We start from the raw sequence: 17,037 nt of genomic DNA on the forward strand, positions 1-17,037 counted from the left end.
TATCCTCTGCAAGCAGGTCTCACGATTGAGTGGGAGTGATGGCAAACGAGGGTAAGATGAAGGTTGAGAAGTTTAATGGGTAGAACTTTCAATTATGGAAGATGCAAATGGAGGACTATCTTTATTAGAAGGATTTGTGGTGACCATTACAAGGAAAAACCAAGAAACCGACAACTTTGACAGAAGAGGACTAGGAAATTCTAGATCAAAAGGCACTTGGAAGTATTCTTTTATGCCTAGCGCAATGGTGGCATTTATTATTAAGAAATCTAAGACAATAGAAGAGTTGATGCAAATCCTAATGAAATTGTATGAAAAGTCCTCCACTTCAAACAAGGTATTTCTCATGAAACTTTTATTTAATATGAAGATAGCAAAAAGTGGATATGTTGTAGATCATTTAAATGAGTTTAATACGGTTACCAGTCAACTATCTTATGTAAATGTCAATTTTGATTAAGAAATTAGGGCTCTCTTGATTCTGTGTTCTTTGCCTGAAAGTTGGAATGGCTTGGTAATGACTGTGAGTAATTTTGTTTATGGATCTAATACCCTAAAATTTGATGATGTGATTGGTTTTATTTTGAGTGAGGAAACTTGTAGGAAAAGCTCAAGCGGATCTACATCAGGAAGTGTTTTGAATGCACAAAGCAAAAGTAAAACGACTGAAAGAGAAAACAATTCTGGAAATTGTGGAAAATCCAAAGGAAAACCAAAGGGAAAGAGGTCTCAATCCAAAGGACCAAGAGATTGTTGGTACTGTGGAAAACCAAGGCATAAGAAAAAAGATTGTTGGACTCGAAAGAATAATGAAGGAGACAAACAAGAAGGGAACAAGGAGGCAACTATGGTAAGTAATAAATCTGAAAATAATGCTTTACTTCTTTCTTTAGAAAGTGTTGATAGTTAATGGGTTCTAGATTCAGGGACTTCATTTCATGCTACTCCCCATTGAGGTTATTTTCTTGATTATGTCCAAGGGGATTTTGGGCTTGTTTGTTTGGGGGATAATGAACCCTATCAGATTGTTAGAAAGGAAAAAAATAAGATTAAGTTGCAAAATGAAAATCATTGGTTATTGCAAGGGGTTAAACATGGTCCAAGGCTGAGTAGGAATATAATTTCAGCAAGGCAACTAGGTGATGAGGGTTGCACAATTACTTTTAATGGTAAAAATTGAAAGGTTTCAAAAGGTTCCCTTATGGTAGAAAAAAGTGTAAAAGTGGGCACCCCATATCTTTGTACAAGTCATAATGTTCCTTCTACTTTAATTGTTATAGAGAAAAATGAATGTTCAAGAACAGTTGCTACAATTGAGCAGGGAGAACAAACAGTTGTTGTAGATTCTGAAACAACACTATGACACAACAGACTTGGGCACGAGTGAGAAAGGTATGAAATTATTTCAATCAAAAAAAAATTTACCAAGTTTGAAATGTGTCAATATGGATTTCTGTGAAATTCGTGTGCATGGAAAACAAAAGAGAGTTAGTTTTGTGAAGAGTGGAAAGGAAAAGAAAAATGAGAAATTAGAGCTTCTACATACAGATGTATGGGGACCAACTCATGTATCTTCCCTTGGTGGCTCTCATTATTGTACTACATTCATTGATGATGCAACTAGAAAAGTATGGGTTTATTTCTTTAGACAGAAATCTGATATATTTATAACTTTTAAGAAATGGAAACGCTTGATTGAGAATGACACTGGTAAAAAGTTAAAATGTTTCAAATTTGATAATGATGGTGACTATTGCAGCAATTAATTTGAAGATTATTGTTCCACTAATGGTATTCGTAGACAGAAAACTATAGGACTCAACAGGAAAATGGAGTGGTTGAATGCATGAACAAGACAATAATGGAGGGTACAATGAGCATAAAGTTGCATGTTGGGATGCCCTTAAACATGTGGGTTGAGGCTGTCAATACTGTTGTATATTTGATCAATAGAGGTCACTCTTGTAATGACCCTTACTATAAAGGCCACTGAAACCCTCAAACTGGACTTAGGAATTTTGTCAAACAGTTGGCATGTAACCGAATAAGGCTGCAATATTACTAATTGTTGTACAACGAAACCTCAATATATGATGCCAATAATGTATGAACAACAATTTCCAGATTATAACACTACCAATTTAAGAGATAGATGACAATATGAAACTCAAATCTGAAGTCCAATGCAATTCTGATTTTATGACAGCAAATAGAACTGATTACAATGAGAGACTGTCACAATTATGCACTTCTAATACATCAAGCTCTTGACAATGCAATGTTATGACATGAACAATAACCCAGTTCAGATTTGGAATGCAAATGACGAAACTTTTACAACAGTTATTAATGACTGGAAATAACTATTTATGCAATGACAGTGCTGACTGTTCTAATCCATAACATGCAATATTTTGGCAATCAAAACTTCAGTTTGTGCACTTGGAATAGCTCCAATTTTGCCGGATATAAATGCTGAATTGATGCCACATGAAGACCTCACAATCTGCCCCAAACCAACTCACAAAATTGCTGCTGCTGCCCAACTGACAGGGCCGTACAGGTACGGCTTGGTACGGCTGCTAGATAAAAATATTGCAACGTTTTTTGTCACTCCAAAGCAATAAATCTGGGCGCCTAGGGTTGCTGAATAACCCCCTAAAATATGAAATTCATCCGTCAAACCAATTAGGAGTTATGAGCAAAAACGTGGGTCCAAACCTGGACTGGCAGTCTGAAAATAATGCACAACTGTGTCTTCAAACCCTGTTAATCAATCCACAAATGCTAGGACACAACTGAAACCCTTATTCCAACCAAAGTAAACCCTTATAACTAAATCTCAATGAAATCCAAATGAGATGGCTGAATTACCAACTCCTCAAATGCAACAATTCAGGTGATATTTCACACCCTCAAAGTCGCCAATCCAAGGGAGTGATTCATTCCCAAAGATCAAATAATAATTTGCAGACCCAAGAGACTACAAATTTGCTCCACAATGGAAGAAGTAGAAGAAATCTCAAATCCAAGCATGTCCAAAATGAGAGGCCCAACCCTCTATTTATTCACTTTTCTAAGAAGTTGCTAGAACTTCTAGAAACATCCTTTATAAAATCTCATTATAATGCACTTTTTATCATAAAGTAATTTTATAAAATAAAAAGTGCAACTCAACTTAAAATTATAACATGTAGGCCCCAATAACACATAATAATAAAATATAACCTCTTAACACTTCTTCAAGAGCAAGATATGACCATCTGATCCGCAGAATTGACTCTCTCTCCACACCATTGGCCTACGAGAGTCTGGAATAGGCAAAATCCATGATCAATGTCATGTCGAACTAAAGAGGGGACATTACAACTCTACTCTTTTGGGTTGTGATATTCCAAAAGAAGCATGGACTGGTAAGAAGGTGAGTTAGTCTTTTCTCAAAACCTTTGGTTGTGAAACTTTTGCACATATAGATTCTGAGAATAGAACCAAGCTGAAGCTAAGTCAAAGAAATGTGTATTTGTTGGATATGACATTGATGAATTTAGTTATAGGCTCTGAGATTTTGAACATCTTAAAATTCTAAGAAGGATGTCATAGTCAATGAGAAAATGTTGTTAAAAGATCTGTTGCAGCAACATGAGAAGAAAAAAAATGATTATGTTGTAATAACCCCAATAGGTTATAACTTCTTCAAACACCAAAAATCTTTATACTTCAGTTGTTTGACATTTCGTCAAACACTTTGCAAGCAAGCTCTGATACCACTGTAATGACCCTCCTCAAATCTGCCCTCAAAAAATGTTGATGAAAGCTCAAGGAATTTCATCAAACAATTCACATGCAAGGGACGTATGGCTGATATAGTATTTCAGCTAGCTTCGAATGACTTTTTCTTCAATTTGCATCAATGAGAATCTTGTGCTAGAAGACTACAATGGACTACACAATGACCTAACATGAGTGTGCTACTAATTTTGACAATATTCAGTGCATATATATGATCTAAGCATGAGAAATGAACACCTACAGCGAACTGACATTTTTACAAACAGTTGGTTTGCAAACTAACTAGCTGATAAATAATGATATTAAATTGCTTAAATGACATCAGCAACTATTATCTTCTTAATTGCAATAAAAAATACAATGCTCATGAAATATGGCCAAGACTTTGGCATTTACATGGATTACAAAAGGATAATGCTGGTATAATGCACACTTACAGCTGAAAGCTTATAACACCCTAAAAAGCAATACTAACAAAAGAACCTGGTTGTAGATGGCTGTAATAATTTCCTTCAATGTTGTCCCTTCTACTTTGCTTTTTTCGAACTACTTTTTCGGCCTACTTTTTCAGTTCCGCTTTTCCAGACTGTTTTTTCGTACCCGCTTTTTCAGCCTGATTTTTCGATTCCGCTTTTTCGGACTGCTTTTTCGTATCTGCTTTTTCAGATTGCTACTATGTTGAATCTCAAGACCATATCTTTCAATGGCGTCAAGATTTCCAGCTTGAAGGGATTTCGTCCTTCAAACTATTGAGACATAATCTCCAGAAAATTCCCCAATTTCTTTGATATTTCCAGGCATGCTTAAAAGAAGCTCTTCCATTTCTTTTATAGTGTTCTCACAAGAGCTCCATCCTTCGTTTTCTCAATGTGGGATAAAACATAACTCCCTTTATGTAACTTATGTCTCCAATGTGTTATAAAATAAAGGGGACTCTTTTAATTTAAATATTTCCCACAAACTATAGTCTATGCATTAATAAAGTTAAATATTTAAATTTAACTTTATAAAATAGCTTTATCAATGCAAAACAAATCTTATCAATGATAAACAAGTCTTCTTGCCGATTTTAAACAATTACCATCGACATACCGCTGCCACTGGATGTCCACCCATGCCCAAGATGACTTACTATAAATAGTAAGTATGCCCAAAGTTGCCTTAAAACCCCTCAGAAAGACCTGCAACTGAAACTATCTAGACCAAATGGCCTCTAAGCCCCTTTAATGTCTTGGTTAGCCTACGGGACCGTGGGGAAATAGGCTAACGACAACATCATGTTATGAATGCTAAAAAGGGGACATTACATATGTAGTGCTAAATGATACTCAAAAGGATGATGTTCCAGCAAGCCCTCATGCTTTGCAACAATTGCAACAACAAATACCACACACCTCAGTAAATGTTAGACGGTCAACAAGGCTAAGTAGACCTCCAGAAATATTTTCTCCCTCTTTGTGTTCTATTTTATTAATAGATGCTAGCGAACTTGAATGTTATGATGAAGTTGTGCAAGTGGATATAAAGATTCAATGGGAGTCTACAATGACGGAAGAAATAGACTCTTGCTGAAAAATCAGACTTGAGATTTATGCAAGTTGTCTGCAAGTAAAGGGATTTTACAAAATAAATGGGTTTACAGGTTGAAAGAAGAGAATGGAGGTAAAAAAAAAATTTTAAGCCAAGTTAGTGATAAAAAGATTTGCACAGAAAAATGGCATTGATTTTGATGAGACATTTTCTCCTATTGTTAAAATGACTTCTATTTGTACTGTTTTAAGTATTGTGGCTACTGAAAACAACTTTTTTTCATGGTGATTTGGATAAAGAAATAAATATGGTACAACCACAGAGATTTGAGGTCAAAGGTAAGAAGAATCTAGTGTACAGATTGAAAAAAAGTTTATATGGCTTAAAGCAAGCACCTTGGCAATGGTATCTTAAATTTGACAGTTTTACGCATGAGCATGGATATACTTGGTGTCATGCTGACCATTATGTTTATTTTAAGACGCTAGATAATGACAGCTACATTATTTTATGTTTATATGTTGATGATATGCTTAGAGTTGGGTCTAACACAAATCACATTAAGGGGTTAATACAATAGTTAGCACATTCATTCGCTATGAAGGATTTGGAGGCAGCAAAACAAGTCCTTGGTATGAAAATTTGCAGAGATGGGAAGAATAGACAATTGACATTATCTCAGGTTGATTATATGAAAAGGTGTTAGAATGTTTCTATATGGAGAATGTCAAAGTTGTCCAAGGTACCTTATGCTTCAGTTGTAGAGAGTTTAATGTATGCCATGGTATGTACTAGGCCAGATATTGCACATGTAGTAGGAGTTGTTAGCAGGTATATGGGTCATCTAGGGATTGAGCATTGAAATGCAGTCAAATGGATTCTGAGATATTTGAGAGGAACATTCAGTAAGTGTTTATATTTTGGGAGCTCTACTACTAGTTTACAAGGCTATGTTGACTCAGATTTGGCAAGAGATATTGATACCAGGCAGAGTACTACAAGTTATGTATTTACTATTGGTGGGACAGTAGTGAGTTGGATTTCTCGATTGCAAAAGGTTAATGTTTTATCCACTACTAAAGCTGATGCAAGAGCATTGTGGGTTTTCTCGGTGGCTACTTTGGAGTTCTTGGGAGGAGGCTCAATAGTTGCTTTGGAGGGTGCTTGGAATGGTACTCGATGAAAGGAGTGGTGCTCATTCACTGAGGAGCTCAGTAGATACTATTGTACTCGGCATGTATTGGTTTCTCGGCACTCACTGTTGTGCTCGGCATGCATTGGTTGCTCAACATGTGTTGGTTTCTTGGCATGTGTTGGCTACTTGGCAATGCTTGGGAGTTTGTTGACGCTCAGCAGTGTGTGGGTGTCAACTAGAGTTCTTGACAAATTTAATGCATGTAGCATATGATCATGACGTGGATCGAACTGGGAGTTTGTGTGGACCTATGTATGGTCTTGGTTATCTCTCCCATGTGCATTTAATCAGTGTTGTAAACTTGGGGCTTGTCCTAAGTATTTTGTGTAGTTATCGCGTGTTAACTGCGGGTTAACACGAGGGTTAACGTTTTGTATTTAATGTTTGTTGTGAGCCGATTTGTGGCTTAAATATGCATTTAATGCAAGGCCTTTTATTTAATTTGCAATTGCTAGATCGACTTGTGGCTTAGTTGGGTATAAGTAGGGGGTCTTGTGGAGTATTTATTCATTCATTCATGGAGTGATTCATTCATTCCAAGGGAGTGGATCCTGAGTTCAACGTGGAGTAGCTGAGAGGTGAGTTTTCCTGAGTCTGTGGACAGAGCACTGAATGTGAGGCAATTTACAATAGGATTGTGGTGGAGTTGCGAGTTTGTGAGAAGAGCTAGTGGTTGTTATTTAGAAACAAGGAGGTTGCTTGGTGGCTTGCGAGCACAAGTTGAGATCTTGGAGGTTTCTACCAGAGTGTTGTTATGTCACAGATCTAGACTAGCTAAGATTAGGGTTTGGATTGGATCTTGAGGGATCTTGCAGAACTATTTTGTAATTGTTGTTGTATTTGGCCCTAACCCAAAAGGCCTTACAGCCAGGCATATTGCATGTAAGCAGTTATATTTATGAATAAAGAGATGCATTTGGCATCAAATCGTGCATCTTGTGTTGTGTTTATGTTGTGTGGTTATTTGTTGGGGGCTAGGACATCTCCTTTGGAGATTCTCCTACTTTTCACTGCGTCAGGTGGTATCAGAGCGAAGGTTGTTCCTAAGTGTGTAGACAGATCATGGAAGTTGTAGCAGTTTGCACCACGACTTGGGTTGACAGAAGTTGATCCGAGAAGATTTTGATCTAGTGGTGGATTTTTCTTTCTAGAGTCCTAGATCTCTTGGTTGTGAGGTGGCAGATCATAGTTCTAACTTGCAATTGCAGAGGACTTGGTGATGGATCGATGGATGCAAAGATGGAAGGTTGATCTTGTTGAGGCATGATCGCAGGAAGTCTGTTGATTGCAGATCTATGTTCTTGGACTTATGATTTGGTTCCTGATTGTTCATACGAGGTCGTAGGTTATGATCTGACTTGCAAACAATTCAGTTTTATCACAAGGAGCATGGGTAGGGTTGTTGTAGAAGGTTTGCGAAAATCTTGGAAGATGGCTCTAAGAGAATTGGTCCTTAAGGTGATTGCGAACCTCTGTGATGTGCTAGAGAAGAGGTTTTCAGAGATGTCTGCTCGATTTGAAGCTAGTTTGGTTGATCGAGTTAAGGAAGGAATGGTTGAGTTTCGTAGAAATTTATGGAGCTGGAGTCTACCGATCTGGAAGAGAGTTGTTTGGCCAATTAGAAGACATGTTCAAGAGAGAAGATGGCATGGCAAGGTCGAGGTGGAAGAGGTTGGTTTTGTTGATTAGTTTGTGGAGTATGATATAGAACTTGCAAAGCAACTTGAGGCTATTGCTGAGGATATTCCTAACATTGTTGATGCTGGGATGGAGATTGGTTTTCATGATCAGTTGGTTGAGTCTGACATGGAGATTGTAGAGCACTCGGTCATAGATGATCTGGTTGTTGTTGGTGGTGAATTGTCTGTTCTAGAACATCTTGTTGTGAGCAATGAAATTGTTGATTTTGTGAGTTTGGAATGTGTTGATGGAGATCTACATATTGTTGTTGATGTGGGGTTTGTTGCTGCTAGTGTGGATTCCCTAGTTGGTGGTGCGAATGAGGGTTTGTTGGTGAAGCATTATGTTCAGTTTGCTCCTGAGAGTGAGCATGCTGATTGGATGGTTGAGATTCTGGTGTATGACAGATTAATGTAGATGTGGATGATTTGCATGCTGTTTTTCTCGTCCCTGTTGGAGTGGAAACCTTTGGTGAAGATAAAGACAGATGTAGATTTTTTCATTGGGCATCAAAGTGTGGGACGCACTTTTCTTTTCGCACCTAGGGTAGTTGGCTATCCTGTATGATTAAGGGATTTTAGTAGAGTTGAGTGGACCTATTTGGGTCTTGGATAGTTAATTTTGATGTATTTAATAAGTATTGTAAGCCTTTAAAGGCATTTGGTATTTAATTTCTGCTGAAGGCCGACTTGTGGCTCTTCAAGTAGTTAATGTAAGGGATATTTAATTTTTGGCTTACTGGGCCGACTTGTGGCTTAGTTGGGTATAAGTAGGGGGTGTGGTGAAGTCTTTAGTCATTATTCATTCATGAGGAGTAAGTGTGGAGAGTAGCTGGAGAGTACCTTTGGTGAAGATGAAGATGGTTGTTGATCTTTCTTTGGGCATCAAAGTGTGGGACACACTTTTCTATTTACCTGGGGAGTCTAATGCGGGAGCATCTTGGGTTTGCTCGATGGCTACTTTGGAGTTCTTGGGGAGGCTCGGTAGTTCCTTAGGAGGGTGCTTTGACTAGTACTCGGTCAAAGGAGTGGTGCTTAGTCACTAAGGAGCTTGGCAGATACTATTGTACTCAGCATGTATTGGTTTCTTGGCACTCACTGTTGTGCTCGGCATGTATTAGTAGCTTGACATGTGTTGGCTGCTCGGCATGTGTTAGTTACTTGGCAATGCTTGGGAGTTTGCTGACACTCGACAGTGTGTTGGTGCTGACTAGAGTTCTTGGTGAATTTAATGCATGTAGCATGTGATCATGACGTGGATCGATCTGGGAGTTTGTGTGGACCTATGTATGGTCTTGGTTATCTCTCCTATGTACATTTAATCAATGTTGTAAACTTGGGGCTTGTCTTAAGTATTTTGTGCAATTATCACGTGTTAACTGTGGGTAATGCAAGGGTTAACATTTTGTATTTAATGTTTGTTGCTAGCCGACTTGTGGCTTAAATATGCATTTAATGCAAGGGCCTTTATTTAATTTGTAATTGCTAGGTCAACTTGTGGCTTAGTTGGGTATAAGTAGGGGGTCTTGTGGAGTATTTATTCATTCATTCAGAGGGAGTGGATCATGAGTTCAGTGTGGAGTAGCTGAAGGGCAAGTTTTCCTCAATTTGTGGACAGAGCGCCGAATGTGAGGTAGTTTACAATAGTATTGTGGTAGAATTGCAAGTTTGTGAGAAGAGCTAGTGGTTGTGATTTAGAAACAAGGAGGTTGCTTGGTGGCTTGCAAGCACAAGTTGAGATCTTGGAGGTTTCTACCAGAGTGTTGTTATGTTACAGATCTGGACTAGCTAAGATTAGGGTTTGCATTGAATCTTGAGGGATCTTGCAGAACTATTTTGTAATTGTTGTTGTATTTGTCCCTAACCCAGAAGCCCTTACAACCGGGTATATTGCATGTAAATAGTTATATTTATGAATAAAGAGTTGCATTTGGCATCGAATCGTGTATCTTGTGTTGTGTTTCCGCTATGTGGTTATTTGTTGGGGGCTAAGACATCTGCTTTGGGGATTCTCCTGCCTTGCACTGTGTCAGAAGTAGAGTATGTTGCTACTACAGAGGCAACCAAGGAAATGATATGGCTTCAATTCTTCACGGAAAAATTGGACACCACAGAAGGATAATTATTTGTTTAAAGATAGCCAAAGTGTCATTTATCTTGCCAAGAATTCTGCTCTACATTCAAAGACAAAGCACATATAGTTGTGGTACCATTTCATTTGGTCAATTTTGGATGATCTATAGTTAAAGTTAGAAAAGATACATACAGATGATAATCCAGCAAATATGTTTACCAAAAGAATAACAAGGGAGAAGTTGAACTCCTCTTTAGCTTCGGTTGGTCTTCTAAACTGAACAAAATAAAAGAACAGCAGAGTCCAGGGTGGTTTGATATTCTAGTGGAAGCTACAGGTTTAGCAGTGTTATGATCAATTTCCAGGTGGGAGGTTATTGGTGTGGAGTCTGATCAGTCTCCAAGTGAGAGATTGTTGTAATGTGGAGCCTAATTAGACCCATAGGTTAATTCCTCTCACTTTATTTGGCGCAGTTTCTCCTAGATTATTTTTGTGTGTTTAGGGGTAGCGCCCCTAAGACGAGGTCAAAGGGCAATGCCCCTTGCGAGGTCCTAGGGCATAGCCCCAGGTGCGCTCCCTATTGCAATACAAGGTGAGGTTGAGAGGCAACGCCCCCGCGGGGGTTTCCGGGGGCAGCACCCCCGAAGGCTCAAATGACTTTATGATTGTATAAGGCGTCGACTACTTTTTTCTATTGGACGACTTATTCTAACCTTAATTTTGTAAGCTGCAAAAAGCTTGTATAAAATGGCTTAGTATTAGGGATTTCATAATGTATGATGAGATTGTAGCTTCTTGCAATGGTATTCCTATAAGGGATTGCGGATTGTAATCATTAGATAAATAATAATATTGGACTTGTTGTTGGTGGACAAAGCGCAAGGATTGGATGAACCACGTTAAATCTGTGTCTTATGTTCTCTTTTGTGCAATTTATTATTTTCTGATATTGGTTATATTTGCATGTAATTGTTATTTCTGTCTATGGTTAATCCTATCATGGTATCCCCACATGGCTAAATTTGAGCTCAATGTCTTTACTGATGCAAACTGGACAGGGAACATAAATGATAAAAAGAGCAAGACTAGAGGTGCATTCTTTCTTCGAGGTAGGTTAGTGGCTTGGACTAGTAAGAAGCAGAAATGCATATCGCAGTTAACAGTAGAAGCACGGTGTATAGCAGCAACAGTGAACTGCACTTAGGTTTTTTGGATCAAACAATTTCTTGAAGGAATTCAAGAAAAAGTAGAGGAACCAGTGGTTGTCAACTATGATGACACAAGTGTGATAAACATATCAAAGAACTCAACTATGCACTCTAAGACAAAGCACATATCAATCAAATATCATTTTCTCAAGGAGCAAGTACAGGAGAAAGAGGTAAGGTTGGAATATGTACCAACCAAAGACCAACTAGCAGACATATTCACAAAACCTCTTTAGAAGGATACATCTGAGTATCTTAGAGAAAAGTTAGGGGCATTACCCCTATCAAGCTTGAAGTAAAACAAGGGATCGGGCATTAATCCATAATCTCGAATGGCCAATCATAAAGTGGATTGATGAAAAAGGTGGGACTACTCCATAGGGGGAGCAGTTATTGAGACAAACTATGCACCTTTGGCATTATTGTTAAAGGGGGAGAAGTACGAAAGAGAAAAATAGGAAGAACAAGAGACAAAGGAATTATAAGACAGTGAAGGGGAAAAGTTAAGCAAGTGATGCTTAAAGAGAATGACACAGTGCGGAAGAAGCAGACAAGGAACTTAAGCGAAGTAAGGGGAGAAACAAGCAAGGGCAAGGCAGAGAATAGTAGAACAAGTCAGTGAGCATAGAGATAAGCAATGTAGAAATGGAAAGCACCGAACTTGCATCAAGTGGCATGATCTAGGGGGGGATGTTAATCAAGAACAAGGTAAAGTCGTGAACTTATTTGCTAAGTATGAAGTAGTCAATTACAGATAAGTTGCCACCAATGCCAAAGAGGGAGATTGTTGGCATAACTATCAAAAAGACTAAGGAACAAGACTGGTGGAGCTTATCAGTTGACCAATTACGAGTTGGTTATCATTGATGTCAAAAGCCAAGACATGGTATCAACTGGTACAAGGTTATGATCGGTTATGAAGTATGTGTGCACAATGAGTGCATCTCCTATCCACAGGTGATCAGAGACGAGACAAGGTTATGACAAGCGAAGGAAGTTGTAATGACATTCACACTTAAACAAATTAGACCAAGTATGCAAATACAAGTTGCAAGAAGCAAGGAAGCGTGAAGGGTGAAGTGATTGGTGGTCACGAAGATAGATGCAAGCTAAGGGTGAAGTGATTGGTGGTCATGAAGATAGATGCAAGCTAAGGCAATCGGATGAAGTACAGGAGCAAAGTAAACATGATTGACATGTCACAATGCAAGTGGATTGCGCCTGAAATTTCATTTAATCAAGTAACTGTCACATCAATGGAGGAGGAAAGAAATTGAACTTGAATTCTTTCCAAACAGTCAAGCTATCAAAGTCATAGAAGATCTATGACTTTTGTTTGTACAAGGTACATCTAACAAGAACAACACATAATAGTGGCATGAGTACATGCTAAAGGTAGGGTGATGAATTCAAACTTTGAATTCTCGAAAAGTGGACTGTAGCCAAGTGATCAAGGATCATATTAAAGACTATTATTTCAAGGAAGAAGGTCGAATTGCAGATTGACAAGGAAAACGCTAGAGAGTTGAGTCGTGTGTAATGTTGAAGAAAAGAAGAGAAAGAGAGAAGAGCAAAGTGCAAAGGTGAAGTGTGTTGAAAAGAGTCAGTGTGTCGATCAACAAAGTGATGAAGAGTGTTGTAGCCAGCAGAGCCAAGCACATTAGCGATCGTGTCTGACTTGCAAAGCCAAGGGAGAGCAAAGCAAGTTGAAAACAGTCCAAGGAGCATCAAAGTGATCTAAATCAAGCTAAGTGAAATAGTTATTCTGTTTAGATCAATCTCCCTGTTATTTTCTAATCACTACAGTAGAAAATCCCATCGAGGGTGAACTTTAACAAGTTATTTGTATCAAATCCCCTAACAGCCCTAACAAGTTGACACATTATTTTGTGTTGTAAGTCATTTAACCAGGTTGCTCTTAACTGAGCAAGACTCTCAGAAATCTATACTAAATCCCTTCACTGGGTGATACTTGACAAAGTTTTTGTAATCTTTTAACAGAGATATCCTCTTGACTGGACACACTTGAAGAGAGTGCAAGCTCTGCGAGAATCATCTCACACACTGTGGTTTTTACCCTTGCCAAGTTTCCACGAGATAAATATGTGTGATATGTGATGCTATTTGTGTTCTAACTATTTTTGCTTAATCCTAACCAAAGTTGTAGTTTCATATCTGGATAGATTGGTGTAAGATAGATTTTGAAGAAGTTTTTTGAAGTTATTGGCAATATACTAATTCACACCCCCGCTCCACCTTGCACTATATTCATTAGTGAGTGGACCAAGAAATTCGACAATTTTATATAAATCATTTTTATTGGAGAAAACATTGTTTGCAATGTCCCCTCTTTCCACTTGATCAAATGGTTAATCCACTAGCCTATTTTTGAGACCCGATAAGCTAAGTGGTCTAGGTTAAGAGGCTTTGTGGTCTGGTTGAGTTTGTGTAGGAGTTTCTTAAGTTTTCAAGCAGGTTTTTTATTTTTTATAGGAATCTATTTTGAGAACTTACTATTTATAGTAAGTTAGTGGGCCACCAGTTCTTCAAAAGTAGAGGGCTCCTATTTATATCTTTGGTGAGTCAATGGGTTTGAAGAGATATTTGATTTGTTGGCCTTATTATTTTTAAAATTTTGCTTTTTAAATCTCTCAAAAAAGGACCCCATGTCCTACTCGGACATTGTTGTTTTAAAAGGGTGCAATGTATTTCCTAGAAATAAGATTCATAGTATGCCTTGAAAGTGGTGGCCCAAGGTAAAAGGCAAAAAATGTTTTTAAAAGAAAACAATTTAAAATCTACGAAGGGGATATAAGGAGTTGAAAATATAATTAAAAGAGAACCTTAAGGGGGTTTGGAGTTTTGGAGGGAAGAGGGTTTTTAAACTTGTGTAGAACATATCCTCTTCCTTTCTTCTTTTAAAGAACAATTTGGCTCTCATTTGATCATCTTGTTTTTGGCAACATAATAAAGTACTGTTGAAAGACCCACTCGTGCTGGTTATTGTTAGGAGATCAAAGATTTTCATTTTTGGGTGTGTGTTTTGGGATGTAAAGATGAAGGATTTTAGCATGCTTTGATGTGGATTTTCAACCTACGATATGGTGTGTGTGGTTTTCAGTGTGTTGGCAATCGTTCTTCGTTTTGGAGTGAGCTAGGGCGTGTTTGGCTTCAAATTCAGTGTTATTAACAGCTTTTTAAAAGTGATTATTCAGGATGGCTTAAGCATGTTTTTTATCCCAACTCTTAGAAAGATTTAAATCTGCCTCTGGGTATTCGTCAAGGGATCGTCTTTTAAACCATCACTAGTGGGTTTTGAAGAGGGTTTGATTTTATTATGCAAATCGGCCTATTCTAGAGGGCCGTACACTTGCTCTTTGACACATACTGTTTGGTGAATGAAAAGAGTGCAATTTGAGTTGCTGGTAAACACTAAGCTTGGACACAAATTGCTGCTAATGAAGATTTATTAAAGATGCAATCTTTCTGAGCATATATCAGCAAGACAGTAGAAATTCTCAGGTCTGATATACTGTCATAGAAGTGTGATTTCAGTTTGTAGCTCAATGCTAATGTGATTTGTAATGATTTCCAGTACCAATTAAGGCAAGAAATGTTTATTCTCTTCATTGTAATGTTATTTCTATGGGTGCAAAACCTATGAATAAATTCTGAAGTAAACAATCAGCAAACTACTTGTTTGTTTCGCATCTTGCAAACACATGCCACAACAGAAAAAAAACTCAGGGGTGGTCATTACATTGTTGTAATAAAAAAAGGATGTACAATACCATCGAATAGTTTAACAAACAAGCTCAGTAGCATGCACGGCTGAAGTCTACCATAGGCCAGCTAAAGTAGTACATTTCAATCCCAGAGTAATGCGAGAGATCACATCAAAAAAACTAATAACTTCTGAGAGAGAACCGAATGGGATGCACTCAAGAAATAAACCATCTGGAATTTCATTACAGAAATCCGTCTTCAAAACCTTAGGAGATGTTTTGCACGCTCATACGTACACATGTTGAAATAGGGTAAACTACCATTTACAGCTCCATATATATATACATGTTGATTTTCTATCAGCTAAAGTGCCATATATATACGTGTTATATGTTGAATCAGGAAAACTTCCATCTCCAATTCCTGACGAGGAAATTGGAGGTGGGCATACTGATTGTTATATCCACCAAATTTATACCTCCAATTTTCCGTGTAGTGTAACCCAAAAACGAGGGCAAGCGTAAGTTTTGGATAAATTCGCTCCAAAATACGCCCCTCTATTGTGTCATCTAAGTTGAAAGAGACCCAGCAGGTAAAATTTGCATATAAGATCTTTCTGAATGCCATATACACAAATGATAGCTGGAATAGACATAAACAAATAAAAGTATCCATAGAAAAACAGCAACAGCGGAAAAAGTATTCATAGAACTATACACAAGCTAGTAGAAGAAAAGGATCACCAAATTTAGCAGTAAACTTAAAAGCGTTGGAAACCTATTGTAAATCAAAAAAAAAATCGGTTGGTAGCTGAGGAATCCAATTTGGCTATAAATTTAACAGATTGGGGGAAATAAAAATGATAAATAATTTTTAGAATGAAGCACCTGTGCCAGTTGATGTCCGTCTGAGAAAGTCCATGTTCCTCTGCAGCACTTGCCATTGTTTCTTCGTGAGATGATAGTCAAATCATCCGCTTCAGAAGCAACAGAAGAAGGGGAGTGCTGTTACAAGAAATTGCAGTGCTTCGAAAAAGAGGGGCGGCGTCTAAGAAGATTCTGGAAATAAGCGGTGTGGACTGTGAAAATAGCACCTGCCCTATTCCGTGTTTGAATTTAAATATTGTTCAACGTACTCCTGGCCATGGAAACCATGAATTCAATGGGTTAAACGTGCCAGTAGGAACAAGTCAAGTTTAATATCGGTACCATGAGGTACTGCATGTTTCCCTCTCTAAAGGAAAAATAAATGGCATTTCGTTGCTCGATGCCCATGTCATCGTGCATGTCAGACTTGATAACAGTTGAGTGCATGTAGAACTTTAGGTTAAACGTGCATTTCAGACTTTCCTATGTCGTAAGTCAAATCAATAACAATTTCTTTGCTTTTGATATTTTTAAATTTGTTATTATCAATTTTTACTAAACTTATTATATAAAGTTATTTATTATTATTATATTTAATAAATTTTTGAATTAAGGAAACCTAATCTAAAAATAATAAAATCATATACTATAGTTAATTATATATTGTTTTTACTAAGTTATATGTTTAACTTATTTATACTTTACTTTTTAATTAAAATTTTATCACTTTATTCTATTTTGTGTGATTATTATTATTATTATTTGCATAATATGGTGGATTCGTCGATTAGGAAATTACATGTGATTTTCACAATGATGATGGGTTCGTGCATTAGGAAATTACATGTGATTATAAAAGTTGATAGAAATAGTCAACATAATTCATCATTAAAAAAACTTTTCTTCTTGATTTAATATTTTTAATAATAAAATTTTAATCTATTTTTCAAATCTTTTGATATTAATTTAA

General features: G+C 37.3%; 1 protein-coding gene across 2 annotated transcripts in view; it reads right to left on the reverse strand.

Annotated features, from left to right (window-relative positions):
• LOC149553926 (uncharacterized) overlaps nt 1-16,568 on the reverse strand; it is a 96,814-nt gene extending 80,246 nt beyond the window's left edge. The window contains exon 1 of one of the 2 annotated variants that reach the window (XM_089789263.1): nt 16,089-16,568. In XM_089789263.1, the coding sequence (XP_089645389.1) occupies nt 16,089-16,144 (56 nt within the window). In that variant the 5' untranslated portion in view covers nt 16,145-16,568. The remainder of the gene's footprint in view (nt 1-16,088) is intronic. The other variant, XM_089789264.1, reaches the window with a different exon arrangement.
• Between the last annotated feature and the right edge of the window lie 469 nt (nt 16,569-17,037).

The sequence above is a fragment of the Cupressus sempervirens genome, chromosome 6 (assembly GCF_028749045.1).
Source record: "Cupressus sempervirens isolate cs-2001-9-10 chromosome 6, ASM2874904v1, whole genome shotgun sequence".
In the NCBI taxonomy this organism is placed as follows: domain Eukaryota; kingdom Viridiplantae; phylum Streptophyta; class Pinopsida; order Cupressales; family Cupressaceae; genus Cupressus; species Cupressus sempervirens.